General features: G+C 39.4%; 1 protein-coding gene across 7 annotated transcripts in view; it reads left to right on the plus strand.

The window, feature by feature from the left end:
- Nucleotides 1–24,327, plus strand: part of cobl (cordon-bleu WH2 repeat protein) — a 54,216-nt gene that overhangs the window by 9,955 nt on the left and 19,934 nt on the right. For 2 of the 7 annotated variants that reach the window (XM_061051015.1, XM_061051016.1), the window contains exons 2-9: nucleotides 1,889–2,012; nucleotides 3,262–3,459; nucleotides 6,736–6,946; nucleotides 8,552–8,780; nucleotides 10,255–10,299; nucleotides 11,330–11,418; nucleotides 11,757–11,828; nucleotides 16,429–16,605. In XM_061051015.1, coding sequence (XP_060906998.1) covers nucleotides 3,269–3,459; nucleotides 6,736–6,946; nucleotides 8,552–8,780; nucleotides 10,255–10,299; nucleotides 11,330–11,418; nucleotides 11,757–11,828; nucleotides 16,429–16,605 — 1,014 coding nt within the window. In that variant the 5' untranslated portion in view covers nucleotides 1,889–2,012; nucleotides 3,262–3,268. The remainder of the gene's footprint in view (nucleotides 1–1,888; nucleotides 2,013–3,261; nucleotides 3,460–6,735; nucleotides 6,947–8,551; nucleotides 8,781–10,254; nucleotides 10,300–11,329; nucleotides 11,419–11,756; nucleotides 11,829–16,428; nucleotides 16,606–24,327) is intronic. The other 5 variants (XM_061051014.1, XM_061051020.1, XM_061051018.1 and 2 more) reach the window with 4 other exon arrangements.

A 24,327-nucleotide genomic window follows, 5' to 3' on the forward strand; every position in this document is an offset into this window, starting at 1 on the left:
TTTGTTCCATTATTTTTACAAGACTTTGCTGAGTGGGAACTTTTGAGTTTCCATGGCTGGGATGAATACAGTCACTGACAGTTACTTCTTTCCCTACCAAAAAACCCTCCACTGTGTCCCAGCTGTGCTGCAGTATGTAATTTAACTTCTCATCTAACAAAAATAAATCAGACTTGAACTTTGAATGGTTTTACATTGTACACACATTGTTAGTGAGTTTGCAGATATGCATAATTCAAAATGCAAATGATTCCCCCCTCCCTAAATTCTGAAATCAACCTTTGACATCTTTTTCAAAACATGTTTTCCATATTTTATCAGTATACATAGATCTGTGCGATTAAACATTTGCACACAGGTATCTGTATGCGCATCAGAAACCCCACATTAACACAAACTCTGTAGCACTCAAAGGCTCGATTATTCCTGGCTGCCTTGATTGTGAGTGAGCGGGGTTGTATTTGGGTCAGGGAGGAGATAAAGCCTGACACACTGTCAGTTATGCACTGCACACACTGTTAATACATTTCCATACCTACACACATATGCAAACCCTGAGAATAATCTGTCACAGGGGAAAGCACAGAGACAGAAACATAGGAATAGTGATGGCACTGTGTAGACTTCTGTATAACTATTCTTGTATTGCCAAGCTAAGGTCATAAGAGTTAGTCCACCCTTCGGTATTCAGTATGACATATTCAGATTCTTTCTCTGTTTATGCAGTGTTAAATAGAATATGTCCTGTTATAGATGATGTTTCTGTCAATCATACATGACTTTATAATGCCAAAACTTTTGTTTAGACTCCAGCCTTGTTTGGTAAGCACCAAAGTCTAACCCCTCTCATATAATCACTAGCCAGACTGTGCTCACTTTGTTTTTTTCCATTTGAGGCCGCTCACATGTTGTTTTGAATGATTTGACCACAGACCACAGGAGTCTTTAGTGCCTTTGGCAGTTCGAGAAGATTTCAGTCAGTGTCTTATTTGTTTTTTGAATTTTACTTGAAAAAACATTTCTAACTGTTTTCACCTCAGGTCTAAACAAACAACCTCCCCTGCTAAAAAGAACACATTTAATGCAGGATAGTGAAATAAATATATCCTTTTAAATACTGTTTAGTCAAGTGAAAAGAACGGAGTGGTTCCGAAAGGTCCATTAGTAACCTTTTTAGTGGCTATGTGTGTGTATGAGCCCGTTTGTAACTCAGTCCCTGTATCAGCTCAGCACTTACTGCCCTCCTGTGCCGGAGCTGGGTTTCCTGCTCTTCCTTACTCTCTCTCTTGCTCTCTCTCTCTTTCTGTGTTCATGCTTGCCCATTCTAGCTCTGTGGGAGACGAGGCTTTTCCTAAAGGAGTCTTTGTGCATGTAAAAGAGAGGGAAAGCAAAAAAGAGAGAGAGAGGGAAACGTTATGGTAAGAGCGAGAGGCGGAGAGAGATACTGGATGACTGTGTTAAACCTGGCCGGGGCCCAGTCCCACAGCTCCACAGAGCCCACTTCTGTTTACCTTCAAAACACAGACTCAACAGAAAAACCTCCCGCATGTAAAACTCTCTAAGCTGCTACAAAAAAAAAAGTTCTTTATTTCACGTGAGTAAAGGGTATGTTTTAAAAAAAGTCTGAGAAAAATTATCTACTCTTTACTTTCCTAGTCTGACTAATGCTGTTAATCTTTAAGTCTGTCACTCCCATTATGTGCCCATTAAAACACTATCAGCATTGCACAATGAGTCGATGACACTATAGATCTTGTTGGTGAGAGTGAGTTGATATCCGATGCATCTGTTAAAGGTTAACTTCAGCCAGGTTAGAGTCCGCTCAGTGTGCTATGTTCACGTGCATTCTTTCTTTTCGTTGTGCTCTTTTCGCCTTTATGCCTGGCAGGAGTACTTTGACGGATACAGGATTATACACACACATTGTGTCTGAGTGTGTCTAAAGCTTGGAGCTGGATTCATAAACAGTCGCTCTTTTGGAACAGTTAATCAACACAAGGACTGTTTTTGACGTGAGTAGGCTGTTTTGTCTTTTGTTATCTAAGGCTAATATTTGTACTGTTAAGACAGAAAGAATAGGTGCTGAAATGGATGGCATAGAGTTCACATTCATCATTGTTAGCAGAGTGAAATGTTTGATTTCTGTCTAATCTGCTGTCTCCGCCTCACTAAGTACAGTTTACACTGAGCTGAGGTCAAATGTGCTGTAAACAGCATCTCGTCGCTACACCAGCATGTCATTGACATCTGCCACTTTCCCTACCCTTAAGATCTGTGCTTTAAAGATGGCGTGCATTATCTCCTTTTTTATGGGTTTCATACAGCTGTTGACATAACACTCAATCATTTACAGAAAACCCCTGAAGCCAATCAAAAACCTTTTAGACTAAAATATTGCTGCTTTAAAAATGTGTTGACGTGACAGAAACTGTTGTACTACAGTGCTAATATCCAATTTATCAGATTTTGTTTTCCCCTTTGGAAAAACATGATTGTTCCAACCTAACATTTACATTTAAGCGTTGCTTTTGATCACTTTGTCTGAGCATATCTTAATTAAATATTTATGAATTAAATAAGATTTAATGATGGAAGTTGTTTGTGTAAAAGTAAGGCTTTAAATTCATTCCTTTAGAAAACTTTAGAGAACATTTACTTTGTGCCACTGTATTTCTAGAGTGTGAGTAAGAGTGCCTCAGAGGGAGATCATAAAAGGGAATTATTAAAAAAGATATTATGAAATACTCAGAGGAGTGTCAGGAACAGATGGAATAGGCAGCCGCTCAGGGCTGGATCATGTTGACAAAACAGGGGTCCTCTCAGCATATCTGAGTTAGTTATGTAATCTAAGGGGAGATAAAGGGCTGTGTCACAAACAGAGACAGAGACATTAATTAGCATTCAGAGAGGGTACCTGAGATTGAGGCAGTGGGTTGTGTTCAGTAGGCTGTGCTTTCTAAGACTGAGTTAAAAGAAACCACAAATCTGTCAGAGGAACAAACATTCTCTTCATAATTTGTTGTAATACTAAATTTAGTGTATCAGTATGTGAAATAACTAACATCAGATTGAAGACTCTTTATCTAACACAGTGTTGGACATGTTTCCTTTATCAGCCTCATGCATCCTGATGTGAAACTAATGCCTGATTATTTCTGAACACTTTGTGCAAGTCCTAAAAAGAAAAACTGAGATCAATGTAAGAAACAAGAATAGAACAACTAAATATGTATTCCCCTACCTGTCATTGTCAAATCTTAGGAGGAAAATGAAGGCACGTGCCCCTCCACCTCCACCGCAAGCCCCTCAGCCCGCGCCACGCAACATCTTCAGGAATGCTGTACCTGATGGGGGAGGGACGTCAGGTAAAGATGCCAAGGAGAACATGCTGAGGCCCACTGTGGATCTACTGCTAACACTCCCACAGGGATACCAGACTTCTGTGACTGAGGATGGAAGGTGAGGAGACAAAATCACATGAACTCCCTTTAAAAAGGCTTTGTGCAGTGTGCCTCGTTCTACCCTAAGAGTGGCTGTAAAATGTTACTTTTTGCTCTGGATACTGATTGAGAAATGTTTGCCTGCAGAAATTCCATTCATTTAACTATGTGAATCTTACCTATTGCTTAGTTCAGACGCATGATTTTATGTTCTGACCTCATTTACCAGACAAACAGTATGAGACCTGTTTGTTGCTTCTCTCTCTGGGTTGCTGTGCCAGTGGGGCCATGTAAAGGGGGTCCCATTCTCTGTCTCAGCACAAGCTTTGTCTGAGAGAGCTGACAGATGAAGGCTGACCTGCTAATGATCCCCCTCCCTAATGAGGTTCTCAGACAATCAGGGATGCCTCTGGAGTACAGAACAACAAGGTGCTCCTCTAAAAGACAAACCAGCCTGTAGGAATCTCTGGAGAGCTTTATTTATCCGCCGAAAATGAAATAAAAAAATCATTCAATCATGTTGTGAAGGCCTATTAAGGTCTTATTCCCGTTATTGTATATACCGTTAGTAAAAAAAAAAAAGGATAGTTTGTATGGTATTACATTTAAGCTTTTAGCTGTGCTTACAGTCCAGCTTCTGACTCTGAACAATAAGAAAAAGAGAGAATGATTTTGACAGCTCATACAGTCAATCTGAGAGAAGGCTGAGGTTTCATTAACAGATTATTTTCTCTTATTTAAAAAAGGGACATATTTGTAGAATTTATGCTTTTACTTACCTGATAATCTGATTTCACCAATATTATATTTTATTATTCTTTACAGTCTAAACCTTTTTTTTTTCCCCAAGTGGTACTTAGCCTGTACTCCTTTGAGGCAAAGAAAAATAAACTGATAACTTTTGAAGTACCGGTAGATGTCAGATGTGTTTATACACAATTAAACATTAGATAAGAACTCTTTCAAACATTTTGAAACAGAAATTAGACGGGATAAACATTTTATCTGTTGTGACTTCTAGATAAACCTGGTGGTACCTCAGACCCAGTCTCAAGTCTCCTTTAAGCTTTCTGTGTGCCCAAAACCGATCATCCCTTTAGCAACACTTGTATTGCAATCAAAACAAGCCCATTAAATGTACAGTTAGCCGAAATGTAATTATTATTATAATGTTCAATTGAGCACCAAGAAGTTACACTAAAAATGTAAATTCTGTTCAGCATTAATTAACCCATTTTAGCATCAGTAAAATGTTGATAAAAACTAAAATTAAATAAATTGAGTATCAAAAATGAAACCATAAAAAAAAAAAAAAAAAAATCAGTCATTAAGTGCTTCAATTGTTCCATGTACAGTATTGTTTATCTGGCAATGATTCTTGTTCTAATATAAACTCTATTTTTACATTCACATTCACACCAGAGTAGCCCTTTTATTATTGCACAAGCACATCCAGTGAAAGGTTTTATGAAGACTCCTAATGAATAACCTCAAACATCTGTGCCTTTAAAGGTCCCATATTATGCTTTTTCTGGTTTTATATGCTCTTTAGTGTGTTTTCCAAGTGTCCTGTGCATGTTTAGACACATCTATGTGCAAAAATTCAAAGTCCGCGTAAACGCGGCTTCTCCTACGTCCTCCTGTTAGCTGTAGCATTAGCTGCATGTAACGCTCGGTTCTAGCCACCCTCTTAAAAAATTTGCCAGTGTGACGTCTTGTCAGTGTGATATCGCTGATCTAAGCCCATTGGCTCGTTGCGGCAAGCGCAGCAGCTCATGTTGCACGCCCGTTAACTTCTGCAGCACGCCCACTATATGCCGTAGCCTGCGGTAGCACATTAGTGCTAAGGTGCTAATGTTTATGCTCCCCTCAGAGCCAAAGTGGATGCATTCCCAATATGGTAAAAGAGGCGGGACATTTCCGAGAACCGTGCTGAGCAACTGACCAATTACGGCTGAGCCGACAGACCGACCAATCAGATCAGACTTGGCACACGTGGGGACTCTGAAAGTGGGCACTTCAGAGCCTTAGAGAGAGAGTCAGAAGAGAGCCGGTGCATGGAGCGGCAGTTCATGAAAACAGACACTTTTTTCGAACTTTAGCTATTGTGAACATACTTTAGTAGGTACATAGATTAAATATATGAACACCAAAAAGGGCATAATATGACCTCTTTAATACAACATGTCATGATGTTAAAGATGTCTGAAGTGAGCTACAGGTAATGAACAGTACTTGACTTCATAACATGTCTGTAAAAAAAAAATCACAAATGAGAAGGGAAGTACTGAACTGTAACTCATAAACATGCAAAATATAATAAAAAAACAGTTCCTTAATTAGTTTCTGATGGTGCATGTGCTGTGGGATGTTGTTGATACATTTCTCTCCTAAAGCACACGCAGGAGGCTCGTTCTGTCGAGTGCGGATTGTGGTTTTTTAAGTTGTAGACAGTGTCCTTGGTGATGCTGATTGTCAATGGTGTCCTTTGTAGCTGTATCTCTCTCTCAGTTCTGTCATCTGATCTGGCTGTTCCCAGAAAACATTGGAGACTGTCTCTTGGTTTCTTTATACCAGGATTGACAGGTAATACTGTAGCACCCACCCCCCCCCCCCCCCCCCCCCACACACACACACACACACACACACACACACACACACACACACACACACACACACAAAGCCGACTGCAGAGCCTTATTGTGGGGGGATGGACATAAGTAGTTTGTCATAACGACACTACCCCATAGTTGGCCTTTTCTAAGTTCTCTAAGCCACTATCTCTCATCTATCTGCCTTTGTTCGATAGTTTCTGTCAAGATAAACATACATTTAAATCCAGATTCAATGTAAATGTGTTACATGAGGTTCTCTAGAACATCAAGAACATTCTTCTTGGTGTTGGTTTTCAGACTTTTGTTTTACATGTTCTTGAAACAGCTACAAAGCTGTTTCTATTCCTGTCAAAATCAGTGCCATTACTTTTCAACCTACAGTGTGTCTGTGATAACAGCTGGGTGAGTAAATTAGATTCCTATATAGTTATAACAGTAAGCTATCAGCTAGCTGTTCTAATTGTTTCAGGTGTTTCGTTGCATGACGTAATTACTATTCTCTGCACAAATGCTAAAGCGAGGTAGGCTTTGTAACCCTATCGTCTCTCCTACCTCCCTTTATTTCTCCCTTACTCCCCTTCTCCTCCCCTGGTCCTTTCTTCAAAACTCTCTTCCCCACTCCTCCCCTCTCTCTACCACTTTCTCTCTCACCCCTTTCTCTCTTTTCCTTGCTCTTGCAGTAAGGCTCTGATGGACCTGCTGGTCGAGCTGTGTAGCCGCTACCACCTGAACCCAGCGCTGCACACCCTGGAACTGCTGTCGGCTGAGGGCCACACTTTGGGGTTCAAGCCCAACGCACTACTGGGCTCCCTCAACGTGGCCTGCGTCCTCATCAAGGAGAAAGTGTGGGAGGAGAAGGTGGTGCGCAGACCAGCTCCCAAAGTGCCAGAAGTGAGTAACCGGCTGATACTATGATGTGGATGCCCTTTTTGGCATGTGTGCTTTCCGTTTTGTTTTTTGTTTTTAAGCTTGAAACAGCTTATTTAAAACAGGTTAGATTACAGAGACAGGTAATTTAATGGTAAGAGTTCCCATGATTACAATAATTTCAGAAATATCTCAGAGCTATCCTTGTTTTCTTAATGTAGACTGGTGTGATCCTGATAATCAGGATCCATTAACATAGCATGATGCAGTGGTTCTAAACATGTCCCTCCGTATATTATCCATCCCTCCCCTCTTTAACTTTTTTACCTGTGACCGCTGGCAGAAAGCAAGGCCAGTGAAACCTTTAAGGGCCAATTCAAAGGTAGGAAGCCAGTTGGAAATAAAACTGCCCTAGCATGACATTGGAGTCAGTTCTTTCACACTTGGTTTACAGTCTGAGTGTTCCTCCTCGTCTTCATCACCTGTATTCCTCTTTGACTTGTTGTCATCTCTTTTTACAGCTCACTTGCCTATTTGAACTTCTTTCTACTGAGCATTTGTCCCTTTGTGTCTCCTCTTTTCTCTGCCTCTCCTCTGTTCTCCTCCTACAGTTTGAATATTTGATGAGTGCCTTACCTTTAGTTACCATGCATTATTTCTCTGCTCCTCTCGGGGCTCACTGGCTGCTCTCTCTCCCTTTGACCTGCCTGGCCCCAGGCCAGACACAGACACTATTGCAAACATTGCTATGAGTCATTGCTCTTCTGTGTTAAACCTTTCTTTTCATTGTACTTCCAGTCTAAAATTACATCAAGGGTGACAAAATGCAGGAACATGTTTCAGCGTAATATCTAATGTCACTCTACTTGAAATTCCAAAGACCCTTGAGAGCCACCAGCTGAGGAGCCATTTTTTGAATTCTTCATGCTCTTGACTTCTGAGTGGGGTGTGTGTTTTTATAGAGGCTGATGTGAACCACTTAATGATAAAGAAATCTCTACAGTCTGCTAGCTGTTCTCAACAACAGAACACTATGTAGTGTTGTAGTTATAACAACCTCCATATAAATTTCCAAGATCACATGCTTGTACACTATGTACACACTGGACTACTCATGTTCAGTCTATTAAAATGTTCCTTCTGCTGTCAGCAACCAAAGTTTAACCTGAAGTCACTCATTGTTGAGATTCTTTCAGCTCCTCTGCTGCCCCCATAGTTTACATTCCACACGTTTGTTGTGACGCCATAAGAAAATCAAACACAGTTCTTCTGTTGACCTTCGTCCAGTCATTCACAATCATTGTTCCTGTGTTGTGAAAAAACATAACCATCAACTCATTTAGATGACATACACTTCCATTAGCAATTTATTTTTAAGATTTGGTGTGGGTATGATGATGGTGAATCTTTTTTTCAGTCATTGACTTTTTTCCTCTTTGCATGCTATAGTGAGCTAGCATGGTCTCCTACTGGTTTACTGCATTGATGATATATATATATATATATATATACACTGTATATATATATTTCATCAGTATCCACAGCTGTGTGCACATAGCGTTTTATCTCCCTCAGTGTAAAAAAACAACATTCTAATTTGTTTCCACCATTTTCCCCTCTCTGCATCAGAAAACAGTGCGTTTGATGGTGAACTACCACGGCAGCCAAAAGGCAGTGGTGCGGGTCAACCCGTTGGTAGCACTCCAGGCTCTGATACCAGTCATCTGTGACAAGTGTGAGTTTGACCCGGCACATGTCCTGCTTTTAAAGGATAGCCTCAGTCGCCACGAATTGCCTCTGGACAAATCTCTGACAGAACTGGGAATCAAGGAGCTCTACGTACACGATCAGAGTCTAGGTAAACCCTGACTGCTTTATTCTGCTGATGACATGTTCTAAAAATTGAGTCATCTTTTTTAGAAAATGTATTATTGCTTGAGGATATATACAAATAGATTTGGATACATTAACCTTGTTGAATTCAATGAATAAGAAGAATACTTGAGTTTATTCTGTGTGAAAGTTGTGGCTTTGGTAATAAAGCTAATTAAAGAAGTAAAGAAGTAAACAAAGCTATCAATGATGCTGATATGTGCCTGGGCTTGTACAAACATGGTCACATACTATCTGCTGTCGGCCTTCATATTGATATCCACAAAGAAATTACTGTGGCATATGTTATAATTAAATTTGATGTATGGATGCTTATTTAAACAAGATGCACACATGGAGATACTTTTGGAAAGATACATATTTTCTCTTATATAGGTTTTAATTTTACTACAAATTGAAACAATTATATCCTAAAAATGTCAAACAAGTGGTTGCTCTTTATCAAAAGTAGAGAAAAAAATGCTTCAGTTGCTTATTGAAACTATAGGGCGGAAAAAGGCGATGGTGTGTCAAATGTACTGAGACTGCATCCCTGCCTTCCTGAGATCAACCTGCCCTGAGGCTGCCCTCTTATTTTATCATAGAGTATAAGATACATGTGTGTTTACCTATTCGAACATGAAGTTTAACATTAATGGGGTTTATAGCCTGTTCCCTCTTCGACCAGATTGAAAGATAAGAAGACAAGTAAAACAAAAGACAGTGTTCCTTAACAGGAAACTGAGCAAAGTATGGATTGGATACAAAAACTTCAAAGCAGCTCATTAAAATGCTTCAGATCCAATGGGCCACAAAACCAACATTACATCATATTCTCCAGTAATGCATGACTTGTATGTAGATATTTACTGACATATAGTTTTATGCAGTCTGAGTCAATATACCAGCCTCACTACAGAGCTACAGAGCATAAACAAAATACCAGCTTGTGTTTCTGCTAAGTTGTTTGTCTAAATAAGCCTTTGACAATACTGTACACATCTTCTCTTAAAGTACAATCGTCATGCTTTATCTAGAGTGGGAAGCTGAATTATGGTCAAAGATCTGATATTAAGGCTCATTACCGTAGTTACAGTACACACCCACTGCTATTTATAGTTATTGCTCTTGTCATGTGGTGTGCTCTCACAGGAGAGCTTGTGTTTTGTGGTCATGAGAAATAGAGGTAGGAACATTTAAAACGCTATGTCATTTTTATAGTCAAAAGCTTTTATGTCGTGGTTCTAATTTAATATTCAACCTTTCTTGGACTCATAAAGGACAGATTATAAAAACATATCAAAAAGCATTTAGTTTGTTTTTGTCATGAATTGTCTCCTTGGAGTTTAATCAAACCATCTGTGTTGGTTTTCCAGTGGTGAAAATAAAATGGATACATAATGAAAGTCAGTAAGCATTCAGTTGATTCACATGTTTTTATACCTTGTGATATTTTCCAGTTCTCCAGCCTAAAATGGCTTCAGCCCCCGCTCTATACTACTCAGGTATAAGTCACAGTAATTCTTGTTTGTCTTAAGTGTTGCTGGTTTTTAAAAAATGAAGCTGAATAACCCAACGTGCTGCTGTCTGCTTATTAACCCTGCTGAACTGTATTGGACGAGCATGTCGGTGTGTTGATCCGCTTGTTTTGTTCATTTTAATTTTGAAACTTGTGTTAACATCCTCAATTATGATCTGTTACTAACCTTCTGTTCTCCAGCTATTTTTAAATCCAGATGAAGTGATAGTATAGCTCTGAGTTTTTTTTATTTAAGTTGTGCCTTTACTTTGTAGCAGAGGGTGTCTTCGAGAAAAATAAAGCTTTAGCGCCCTCTGCTGAGAAAACTCAGTACTATTAAACTGGTGACGCACATTTATACAACTACTAATTTCTAGAAAGTTAACAGACATGGACATAACGTTTTATGTCTGTTCATCAAGTCAATTGAATGAATCAGATAGAAAGTAAATCTACCTTAAAGGAGTAATATGTAACTCTGCCACTCTCTTTTTTAAAAGCATCTCCAATATGTATCCTAGTTTTACCACGTTTCTGGTCATGGGGCTTATTAGAATGTTCCCAGGCTTTTTATGTCAGGTAGAATCAGTTATATCTTAACCAGTTTGATTTCCCGCTCTGATCGCTGCAACACCTGTTTAAAAAAAACAAACAAAAAAAAAAAACGGCCGTGTGATGGTGCCTTAAAACTGCCTACCTTCTCTGGAAAAAACAAACCATTCTTGACACAAATCTAAACTTAGGAGGATGACATAGTGGCTGCTGCACTGTTGTCAGAGAAGACAGCACTTCAGCAAAGCATGCTTCCTCAATGTCTGATGATATAGTGAGGTCATTTTATGAATGAATTCAGAAGATATCTAACATATTTCTCCAACACTGTGTTTTGTTTTTAACCTAATTAACCCCTGCATACCAGCATGAATTGTCTCTATCACTACTGAATTCCTCATTTGCTTTTCACAGACTCTATAATACATCTATCTCTTCTTCCTCCTCCTTGCTGTCTTCTTTAGACTCCATCTGCTCCAGTACCACCAGTTTGGGCAAAGCAGAAAAGAAAGGCCTCCTGGGTATCTTCCAGTTCAGCAGGAGGAAAAACAAAGTAAGACTTCAGCTCTTTTACTGTTTATATTTTCTGTTTTTTGTCAGATGGTTGAATTTAGCAGGAAGTATACTCATCTCACTCTTTAATCATTTGACTGTGTAATGCTGTTTCATTATCTGAGCAGAGAGCAGAGATAACGAAACTGTCACAGAGTGAAGCAGGGACTAAGGGATATTCATATGTGCAATACAAATATGATGTTGTTGAGTAACAATTGACAAACTAACCTTGAGTCCTGCATGCCAGTTGTACTTATTCAGATTGATAGCTGAAGCATACTAAATGCATGGATGCCTTGTTGAATGCTGCATGTTTGCTGTGCCCTCTGTTTGCAGACAGACACAACCTCTATGGACATGGATGACTTTGATGATAATGCAATCCAACATACAGATTCACAATACAATGTAAGTAATGCTAACATATGTGACAGTATCCAGATGTGATCAATGAAATCAAAGTGTAGTCTTTTTTTTAAATGCGATTCTACCTTAAAGGGATACTTCACCCGTTGAAACATGACTCTGTATTGACATTGGGTCATATATGTAGTAAAAATGTGAAATACATTTTGAAGTTGGTGCCTTCTTGGTCGTGAAAAGACAGAAAGTGTATTTTTGGCTCATGTGGATGAAAGACACCAAATCCCAGAATGCACAGCACTGCAGGCCACTCCCACTAAGGTCCTCGATTTCAGAATCAGAATCAGAAATACTTTATTAATCCCAGAGGGAAATTTGATTGTTACAGTTTCTCCAAAATATACAATGTAGCAGTAGAAATATAGCAAAACAGTTGCAGGTCAGAGCTTTCATTGAGGCGTCTCTGTTGTTATGTTTGTGTATTGAATGGCTGCCTCTACTTCAGTATTGCATTAAGAGTGACGTAAAGTATAAAAAGACTTGAGGTGCTCTGTCTTTAACTATTGAGAACTTTTGACTGAGTGTCAGGTCACACAAGAGCAGATTAACAATTCCAATATTGCCTGAGCATATCACTCGAGAGGACATTAAAAGTAAAGACAGTTGAGGATTTAGCACAATTCTGCAAAATGTCTTATTAAGTATTTTGTGGATTAAGAAAAAAACATTTTTAAATCAATGGTTATAGATTATGTTTTTTTTTAAAATATAATAACACATTTCCTTGTCAATACTTTTTAATTTTAATAATAAATGAACTGATTTATAAAAAAAGGGCAACATTAGTTGTTACTGTAAACATTTGTAAAGTTGCGGCTGAAGATTCCCTTAGGAACCATATCTATGATTTCATGTAGAAATCACGTTAGTGTGAAAAGTTACCATGAGCTGTTGGGTCACAATAGTCATGCGCTTTTTAAATACACCAAGTTTAAATGAACTTTAAGCTCAGTCCCATGTTCAAAGAAAAGGATCTTGTTGCGGCCTTAGTGATGCTTGACTCTCAGTAATGTGCTCTGATGGCCACCGGAGGGCAGCAACTGCCTCTGTTTGTCAGCAATCTGTTTGCAGTGTTTAGTACCAACAATTCTGTTTGCCCCAAACTTCTTTTTCTTTCTTACAAATGAATCAAATGAAATAAAAAAATGAAATTAATAAAAAAGGCTATTAGATCCATTGCAGCTTACACAAAATCCCAGACAGAGTTTGTAAGTAGCAAGAACATGAATCTTCTGGAAAGAATCAGAAGCTTAAGTGATGTGGTGTTTCATCATTAAAAAGCAATAACAATCATTATTGGTTGTATTTTTTTACCCAAATATTAACTCCCAGCAAGCACTCAGTGTGTGTGATTGATGATAGCCAGATGTGCCCTCAGATGCTGCATTAAGCAGCTCTCTTGCTTAATGTTTCTGTTATACCCATAACTCAATCATGTTGATGTGATTTTGAAACCATGAACCTCAGTTCAGCAGGAGCCACTGTGGCTCACCTCAGATCAATATGGTGTAGGATTGTATTAGCTTAGAAAACACTCTCTGGTTCACTCCGGTTCACTTCATTGTCTCAGAGAGCACAGAGCTTCTGGATTCACTTCTCCACCCTTCTTTTTTGTCAGTATTTCTTCAACATCACACATTTGGTATGCCAACACTGAATCATATTTTTTTCCACCATTAAAATATTGAAGGCTGCATCATATGTTTCTGACTGTACAGCTAGCTTCCCTTTGGAAGAAATATTAACTTAGAACAGAGAGAAACATGTATGAATTTAAAAAATCAAGCTAATGTACAGACATCATGCTTGAATACTGGAATCTATTTTAGACTCTTGAATCCTCTTTGAAAGATGCAACTAGTTTATACGTATTTATACTAAGCCAGGTCTTACTGTCCCTTAGCTTTAATGTACATGAGCTTTCTTTCTGTTATTATTGTTTTTCTGCCCATGGCTGTTCTCAGACCACACACACATTCATGCACACAGACCAACACACATAAACGCACAATGTTATCAGGCTAAAGGCATCAGATTACTCTACCTTGGCTACATTAGCACTAAAAGCCCTGCCTCTTATCTCTAATTGATCATTAGGGGCTAAACAACTGTGTGTGTGTGTGTGTGTGTGTGTGTGTGTGTGTGTGCGTGCGTGCATGTGATCTAAAAAAAATACCAGTAACATGCTCTGAAAGCATCAATCAGAACTGAAACTGAAACACACTGACTAATGTGCATGTTTTTGTTTTATGTACTTTTTCTCCTTTAAATACCATAAACATGATTGCACAATACATTTATTACAAGCATTGGTGGTTTGGGATTCCCAGTGGTATGAATAATTCCCTTAAATAAGGTACTGTGGAGCATCTTTTAGTTTTGACAGTAGTGTAATTTGATTTTTCACGAATCAGACCCCTGATTTTAAAGAGTGAAATAACACCTATTAAAAGGTGTTAATACACGCAGAGGAATTGATGTCTGTGATGGTGATACTACGGGGGGTTTTAATTGTCAGAATTCCGCTCGGCTAGATTCCCTTTACAAAAATTTTATGAGCACAATTGCTGAGCCTGTACACAGCTCATGACATCACTGTTGTGTGTGGTTAAAATGTCCAAAAGTCCATTATTCTGACCATGTCTGACCAGTAGTGATGCCTGGTGTGATCAGAGATTAAACAGAAACAAAACTTTTAACCAGAGAGGGCAGTGAAACACTGCCTTTCAGATCAGTGTTAAGTTCATCTAAGTCTCTTGTCATTCACCCAAAAATTCTGATATTTCCTTTATTTTGAACGTCAAAAGTTTCCTGCACGGAAGGTCGTCTAAATACAGTTTATAGAATAAACTGAAAGGATTTAATTTGCTGTCAATAACTTAAACTTCTCCTTGTTCTAGGCAGGTGTAGCAGGATTCAACTAGTATAAGTACTGTACTGTGTTTTCTCTACATTTGCATGTGTAGTTTTGTAGGATCAGTCCTTTAAGCACTAATAGGCTGTTAATTCATATGTTTAATATTCTCCTGTTAGGTCATGACCTTTGTAATCAAAAGGACATTTAAGTTAAGGCGCTGCAGTACAGTCTTTCCCCATTCCCCATTTTCACTGTCACATATTTCAGATTGTTTCCCAGAAGGAGGGGAGTAGAGAAGAGTCAGACAGAGTTCATGTGAATTTGCTGCTTTGAACATTATATTTTGGTTAGGTGAAAACATGCTCCAAATGGAAATAACATCAGTCCTTCACTGCGAACATCTCTTCTTTGTTCTGTCAGCCTCCATCTGCTATCCACCCAGCTCAGCAGAGTAACAAAAAAATGACTAAATCAGTGTTTTTTCTAGATCATACTTTATTTCTGCTGGAATATGGGTTAGGTCTAAGTCTGTGAATGTGTTTATCACTGATAAACTGGTTGTAACCTCGATTTAAGACACAATCAGTTCTTGATATAATTTTGACAGTTTTTAAATGTTAGTTAATATTTTCAGTAGTGCTTACATTCAAGATGTAGAAGGAAGGTGGTTTAGGAAGGTTTGTTTTCCTCTAAAGTAAAACTAGTACCAATGTTTCCTATATTTCCATCTGTACAGGGTCAGTGTGAGGCAAAAAAGATTCCTCAATCAAATATTATTTTGCATTTTGTGAGAATTAAATAACATCAGCATTCAAAACACTGTTTACACATGTAAAAGAAACTGCAGACTTTCCTGCTGTACTTCTCTCCTCAAAGACTATTTCCCAACCTCCCAGCTGAGATGTTCAAACCCCGGGTCCAATTACTTCTAATGACCTGCACCTTACGGCCCTTTTTGCACTGCTTTAATTCTTGACCAGGCATTGTCTGAACCCATCAATTAATCTGCTTTCAAACACTCTTTCTTTTTCTTTTTTTAAACCGTGGGGGTGTGAGTGGTTGGTTTCCGTACCAAGCTGAGCCACGGGGAGATTCCAATTTTCAGGAGCACTTTGGGCTCTCTTTGATCAGATATTGAAAACAATTTCTGTTCCAATGTTTTAGTCAGGAGCAGCCACCCTTTTTAAATTGCAGTGGTTGCACTTGAACAAGTCAATCAAGTAGATGCAGAGATAATTGTTGAGACTGAAAAATGAAATGTATATCCAGAACTGCTTTGATTGCATAAGTACTGTATGTATACGTTTGGTTTGAATCAAACAAACTCTGACGAGAGTGGAGATCTGTTTCAAGCTTGTGTAAGTATATTGTTTTAAAGCTTTAACCTTGAGATAAACACTGCTTGTCATATGTATACATATACTGTCATGTACAACAGTTTTATGGTGGTTAAAAGGCAGAATATCCTGTTATGTAACTGTTTGCTAATACATTTGGTTCAAAGGAGAATATAGTTCTGATTACAGTTTCTTATCAAGAGGCTTGAAGCTTCAAACAGCTGCTGATGCTCAGCCATGTGAGGTTCAATGTCAAAATGTCAATTTATACACCTCTGACTCAGAGGTCATGTGTCTGACTTCCTTAGCTTCTAATCTCTGTCATTGTTCTCTATCATTCTATTGTACATATATTACCTCACCTTCTCTGTTTTCTTTCCATCTCCCTCAGGGTCTGTCCACTGTTCCAGGAATAGTAGAAGATCGGCCCAGCACTTTGGGCCAGTCTCAGTCAGTTACTAACATTCTCCGGATGTCCCCAAAGGCCGACACTAAGAAGAGGAGGGCCCCTGCACTGCCCGGGGCCCCAACATTGACCATGGGACACACCAGCTTTGAGAGCTATGAGGTAAGTGGTTGAAAGAGCGGAATTTTATGCCATGTTTTGACACAAAGCTGAAATGATACCACAAATACTGCATCCATTTCTAATTTCAACTTTTCACATGATGACATTAGGCCGAGTTTAAAGTTGTGACATTTGCAGACGTCCATTTGGTAGAAGCACTAAAACCAAAAACCTGCAAGCGAAAAAACAAAATCTCCAACAACATAACGGTTTATCTTTTGAAAAGCTCAGTTCATCTGTAAAATATCAGAACCCTGAGCACTCAGTACTGACCCGAAGTAGCACATTTGAAAGTTGCAATCTGTTTAATGCAGTCCTTCCTGTGGGTGTTTTGACCTGAGATTCAGCTCCTCAATGTCACGGTGACCTGTATCGTCTACTTACGAGTACGAGCTCCCTGCAGTCTCATTAAACAGTGCTATAGCGGCATGCTGGGAAATGTTGTTTGGCAACCAGCATCCTTCCTCCCTCCCTCTGATAATAAGTTGTGTTTAGCCTAAGGAGCTTGTGTTCTTGATGGATGTTATCGAGAGGAAATGTTGTTCTCAGGACGGCATTAAGCACAGTATTATCCTCTGCAGTTTAATTAACTACACTCTGCAGAGCATGTGTGAGCAGAAAACATTTCTGTGGAATAGTTGTTGAAGGTGCTGCAGTTCAAACACAAGCTTGCATCAACTGACTCCCATAGTTCCATAAAAGATTGAATACGTTAAGCATGTAAAGCAACAAAGGAGGACAGCAATTAACCTTCCCCTTAAGATGTTATCTTATCTGACCATTGGAGTAACTTTTGTTAAGTTAGTTAGTGAGATATCCTCCTGTGGGCCATTTGAAAATTCATTAATAGAGCAAGATTCTACTGTCAGCTAAAGCTCAAAATGTCTTTCCTAGACGGTTTTAATCTTGACTTTTTCATAGATTGTTAGTGTCGTTGTTTTTTTTCCTTTCGCAGTGCATTGTGACTCTATGAAGCTCCTTGTAGCTAGTTTTTTATTTTTTTGCAGATTGTACTTTTGCAGAGTCAGACAGTAATTTATCTGTCCACCTGTCAGATTAAGAGTTACACCAGACACCAGAGCTGAAATTCTGATACACCACCGAGAGTCACAAGGCCGACTTCACAGAACAGAAGTCTGGAAGGTCATCTGAGGACGTGATGACAACCTGGCTAATAATAGATCTCTCTATCTCGCTCTTATGCCATCTCTGAACTGTTACCAAGTCTCATGTATATTCATACACGTCCACATGTCGCGAGGTCGTACTGGGTTGCAGGACAGCGCTCCTGTTCACCTGTCTGTTTTCTAGGATTTCTTTGTGATAACTACGTGTGTAGCCTAACAGGAAGAACAGCCTAACAACTGGAGTAAAAAATTAGACTTGCCTTTATGTGCATTTTTAAAGAGGAAGCTGTCATCATATTAATTGATATACTGTCATGACTGGAAAATATTTAACTTATAGAAGGATATTGTTTCATAAGGACAACATATGATTAGCGAGCGTCATCAGAGGATAAATTAGCTTGCGTTTGTTGCGTGTGTGTGTGATTAGAAAGGATTTAATTTCATGGCAGTGAAGGGTGTCATAGGAGCCAGGTCTTATCAGGAGACTTTCTCAGGGGCATTGGCATTAAAGAGCTCTGCATGACTTGGATCAGAGGAACAATTGTGCATGTCAAAACAAATCAAATCACAATCAAAATCCACGTTGTACTTTCAAATTGACATGTAATATGGCATGGTAGAGAGTTGCCAGAGGCAGTGTTGAGCTACACTACGAGACACGTTTGCATGTCAGTTGAGGAGTGCATCATCTTTAAAAAGTTCAAGCTCAAGGGAAAACAGATGTCACGCAATACTGTTGAAAAAGTTGTAGTTCAGATACAGGTTTTTCAACCAGGGATGGGCTGGACGTGGGCCAGCTTGCCTGGCAGAACTCACACATGATTTATAGCCTATCATTTGTTGTTCTTGGATTTCTTATGTCTGTTGGACTTCGCAGAATTGAGATGGTGTTTGAGACCGTGACAAGTCTGCATGCCACTTTGAGTGAAAGTTTACCCCACCTTATGTAGATAGTGTGTGTACATACGGTATGAGAATATGTGTGGGTGTGTGTTTGAGCTGGAGGAGGATTAGGAACATGATAGCAGGTTATCCGAGGACAGCTCTCTATGTGGACTGCCCTCATTATAGACGTCCCTCTGTGCAGAATGAGCTTAGGTTGACAACTCAATTTGGCTTAACAAGACGCAGTAATGGACATTTACATCATGATATAAGCTATAAGGATGATAAGATTGTTTTAACAAAGGTAGATGCCAGAAATAGCCTGTGGAAGTCAGGGATCACTAAGAGTGGTCATTAAAATAATGGTAGGAACATTATGGATTACCATCATGGACAGAATTAGCAGGACCTAATGTCCTTCTGGTTACCTTTGAGCAATTGGTCACATCTGGATCACATAATAGGGCAAGATTTACAACAACTGTATAACAATTGATCCAGTCCGATTTGTGATATATCTTTTGTTGCTTATGTAACATTTTACCTGTAGTATTATTGTTCTTTTATTTATACTTAAACGTTATTTCAAGAAGAATTAACACCAACATAAAAAAACAAACATTTCAAGCACTGCTAATAACATCATCTGTCCCACTGTGTCAGAGCTCCTCACTGTTCTTCCAGTTATTCAAACACATTTAAAACTCTTATGTACTAAAAAAATAATAATAACTACTTGAGTTAGTTCAGAAAGTCGACAGAACTGTGTCTCTGGGAGATTTTAGTAACTTAAAGGGATACGTCACTGGTTGAAACATGAATCTGTATTGACATTGGGTCATATATGTAGTAGAAATGTGAAATACATTTTGAAGTTGGTGCCTTCTTGGTCGTGAAAAGGCAGAAAGTGTCTTTTTGGCTCATGTTGATGAAAGACACCAAATCGCCAGTGCCCAGCGGCCGCAGCAGCCAAAACAAAAGACCGACCTGTCGGCAGCAGCCACCTCACCGCTATATTTATATTTTTTCGACATTATCAGCTTTCTCCATAGAGCCTGTTAGCATAGCTTCCAAGCAATATGGTGGACATTAAGTTTAGATTCTGGGAGTGAGTTCCCAGCCACTGATCTGTGATTGGTCTGTAGCTTCAGTGGTCTAAAATATGAGGAACTAGCATTGTAGTTTCACCTCGCTAACCGCAACAGCTTCCAGTGACGCAAAAATCATCGTTTTCGTCACTGGAAGCTCCTTTACAGACTTAAAAATACAAAGATTTCCCATCTCAGGGGAAAATGAGGGTGGGATGCACGACCATTCAAAAATACTACCAGGTTTCTAATGATACAAAGCTTAATGCAAATGGGTGAAGTATCCCTTTAAATAAATGTATTTATTTATCATTCATACAAATTGTTCTGCTTTTTTAGACTTTATGGATTGATTTCATGGTATTGTATTTACACAGCAATAGTAACACCTTATTTCTAGATCTAGTTTCATTTAGAAATATGAAAGTAGGTTTATGACCTTTCTGATGCCCGATGGAAGGGTTGCTATAGTGGTGCCAATGGGAAAAGCTAAAGCATTAAAACAGATGACCCAGTATTCCAGGAAGAGCGTGAAGTTGTATTTCCATGTAGGACAATCAGATGTTTGCACATGCTGCAGCCGTCATAGAGGCAGGGACGTTTACAACTTTGTTTCTTCAGCTGAACAATCAACAAGCTGTGTCTGTCTATAAGAGAGCAGCAGTGAATTAAACTCTGTTTTTGGAACATTGCGTTCAGAGAAACACAGCAGTGATAGGCTATCTGTTATTGTGGTTTGGAAAGGAAGCCACGTCTACGCGGCATATTGTGATAAAGGAGTTCAGAGTAGTTCTGAGCTTTGTGCCTCACTGCACAGTAGCAGAAGGTACTTATTGAGTATGTGCATTTATGCTCATGCTTCTAGGTGAAGGAGGACTGAACGATAAAGAAAATAATCTAAGCGATAAATAAGAGAGCGAATCTGTAGCAAGAGAGGGACACTGAGAGACTTGGGTCATAGAAAGTAAACAGACAACGAGAGTAAGGTAAGATTAGGTCACACATGATTTTGCAGGCTCGGAATTAAAAGGCAGAAGGTGAAACGGTGAAACAATAATTTAAGAAAAGAAATCAGCAATGTTCCCAAAAGTATTCCCTACAGCTGAACATAGACTCTGTTTTATTACACATTAAGTGCTCCCATACTTCATTCCAACTGACATATTTGGACTAAAAAATGTAAAAATACAATTTGACACATAACGATACACCTTATTGTCCCCCTTGGGGAAATTTGTCTTGGACTCACTGTGCTGTCGAACATTCAGCTGCTTAACAATAAAAAAAACACATCCATCCACATGTAAACAGAAAAAGGCACATACCAATGCATGACAACACAACATATATTGCACAAGATCTGCAAAAACCTCCATCACCTTCATGGCAGTCTGCACCAGACAAGGAAGCCTTGATTTTAACCAAACACAGAGATTACCGTACCACGCTTGACATCCCGTATAGCTAACCTGGTTGATTATTTTGTTATGGATAAAAACAGGGGTAAGATCTCCTACAGATCCGAGGATCCAGCACCATTTCCTGTTTTAATTACTGTACATTTACAACAAGGTAGTTAGCATCACACCGCTGAACAAAAGTCTGTACCTCAGTGAAGAAGGAGGCTTGTACAACAGGCTGAAAAATTACATTATTGGTGAAAAGGTTTCATAAACAGTTTTGCCAAAGCATCAAACTACAAAATGTTCAAACACTCACTGAACTAAAAAAAAACAGAAATGAGGTGACTTTCAGTCAAATGTTTGTAGAACTGGAAAAAATGACTTGTGAAATATGAATTTATAACGTAGCCAATCAAGAAGGTAAATGGAGAAAGTAATCCACATCACAACTGTTTGCGGAGGGAAGTGAGCGCTGATGTAGGAACTGCGATGACTGTCTCGCAGTTGAAAGTAAACAAATGAGCCATAGCAGAAACAATGCTGCAACTGTGTGAGAAATACAATTATAGAAGAAAACCAGTTGTCGGATCAGGGTTTCCCCAGAAAGTTGTGACGTTGTTATGCGATTGCTGATTCGTTTTAAACACGGCTGTTTGAAACGCTATGAAGGGCAGATGATTAGTTTGATATATTCGTCAACATGGGCTGCATGGTGGTGCAGTGTGCGTGGGTTGCCGTCCGGGTACTCTAGTTTCCTGTCACAGTCCAAAGACAATGCTCGTTAGGTTAATTTGTGACTGAATTGCCTGTAGGTGTGAGTGTGAAAGTTTGTCCGTCTCTGTATGTCAGCCCTGTGATTGTCTGGTGACCTGTGAAGGGTCTGCCCCGCCTCTCGCTCAATGTCAGCAATGATTGACTCCAGCCCCTGCAAACACACACAGGACAGGCGGTATGGACAACAGACGGACAATAATGCATGTATATTCCTGCAATGTGGTTTCTATTTAATCCAAATGACTTTTTCTTGTGTCTGATACAGCTGCCTAGACATGTTTGTGCAGAAACATTTATGAACTGCATGTATTGAGTTGAAAGTTTTTATCAAACAATATTACTGTGCCGATTAGTGCCTAAAACTCTCCTCGAAGGTCCTTGCATCATTGCATTAATTAGTTTTTGTGCCGGCTGAATTCCTGCTGTGTGTGTGCAGCTTCTTGATTGATCGAGAGGGCTAGGTTTTTTCCTCCTGATGATCCGTCACTCTGTGAACATAAGAGAGTTGGCAGCAGAGCGAGGCTTGTTTTTCACCGCCATCCATCAGTCCTGTAGTTTTCCACAACAGTAGCTTACTATAATCTGCTCTAATGCACTACTAGACAAAGCACAGGTTGCTCCTATATGTGTGTTCAGTTATGAGTATCTCTTTAAAGGGTTGTCTTTTTTTCTGTCTTTTCTTTTGTCTTTTCTTTTTTTTTGCTCCACGCCCTTTGTTCTGTCCCTTTAACAACACGTGTTATCTGGTCGCAGTTTCAATCAGTGAATGCACCCTCATTTAACAGCATAAACAAAGACGGCAGCCATATTGATGTCATATTGCTATTAGTCCTTGTTGCAATTGTGGTGAGATAGGATTAGCTTCGTTCAGATAAGACTGTGAGAGAACAAGAGGGCAATACAAGGCAGGGAGAAAGAAAAGCAGTTAAAGGTAACCTTGGTGTTCTTGATGTGAGAGGTCAGCTGAGGTCCGGATCTATGGAGACGAGGATGTTTACTCCTTTGACACATGCTCCACTGTATCTCTCCACATAATCTGAGGGAACAAAACATTTCTCCCTGAATCAGTAGGAAGCAAAGAAAAAAAGGTGGCTTCTGCTGCCAAAGCAAACAGGCAGCCCTTCGTCTGTTCTCTTATCCTTCATCCTCTGTTTTTATTCATTCGTGCTACAGCTGAAATCAGCAGGCTCTCCAGCTGTAGAAGGGCAATGTACATTTTATATACATCTTCAAAAGGGTTATTAATGCTAAGAATGAACATTATAACACTGCTGTACCATTAAATAGAACTATTGTACATTGACTTGTAAAAATAATCAATGTTGTTGGATTGAGGATTTCCAGTGCTCTAAAAGCACTAAACAGGTGAATCAAAGGTGTTTTAAGACATAAATATTGTTTATATAAGTGAACTAAATGCTCTGCATACTGTTGTGTCTGCTTGGTACTGTGTCTGTGGTGACTTAAGTGTACTGTAGGTAGGCACTGTACGCCCTCTATTCTGATGCACTGACCTTGAAGATTGGTGAAGTGTGAGTTAGGGGCCTGGGATAGGGGGGCACGTCACCCTGCCATGCTATGAATATACGACAGGCTCTCTTTGCACTTGAACCTGTCAAAACATCTTGTGTATGAATCCAGCCAGGACAGATGGGACAAACAAATGAAGCGCATGCATGTTTGTGACAGTCTGAAACGATTTACGATGTGTGTGTGTGTGTGTGTGTGTGTGTGTGTGTGTGTGTGTGTGTGTGTGTGTGTGTGTGTGTGTGTGTGTGTGTGTGTGTGTGTGTGTGTGTGTGTGTGTGTGTGTGTGTGTGTGTGTGTGTGTGTGTGTGTGTGTGTGCGTGCCGTCAACCACACCTCCCCACTAACATAAAAGTTTTTGTCCCTTCCTTGCTCAGAGTTGCTTTGAAAATGTTTCCTAAATCACTCTGAAGCTATAAATCCTTGCTAGGATTTTTTAAGCTAAGTTAGGAGTTCTCTGGGGGGATTCTCAGAGTGTTTGTGACTACGGGCCCTGGTGTGTTAACTACAGAAATCCAACCTTAGCAAATCACATTATTTAGTTATCATTGGAAAATTACTCCCGTTGTTGCTTCTACTACTGCTAAAAAAATGACTCTTCTTACCCCTGACCCAACACTCACTGTTTATATTTTATATACATTTATTTATCACCGTTAAAGAATGGAAAACTGAAGGCTAACATTAAATATCATTGGGTCAGTGGAACGAGGTAGACCACAAAGGAACTGGGTCAGCCGTGCGTCTCCTTATCCTGAGCTAGTCTCTTCTTCAGACCCCCCCCCCCCCCCCATCCCACACATTATTTAAACCCCTTTACATAAAACTCTTTTCATCATGCATCCCACATGCTCCACACATATGTTCATTATAACACAGACAGACACACAAAGACACACACACACACACACACAC

This window comes from Labrus mixtus, chromosome 11, assembly GCF_963584025.1.
Source record: "Labrus mixtus chromosome 11, fLabMix1.1, whole genome shotgun sequence".
In the NCBI taxonomy this organism is placed as follows: domain Eukaryota; kingdom Metazoa; phylum Chordata; class Actinopteri; order Labriformes; family Labridae; genus Labrus; species Labrus mixtus.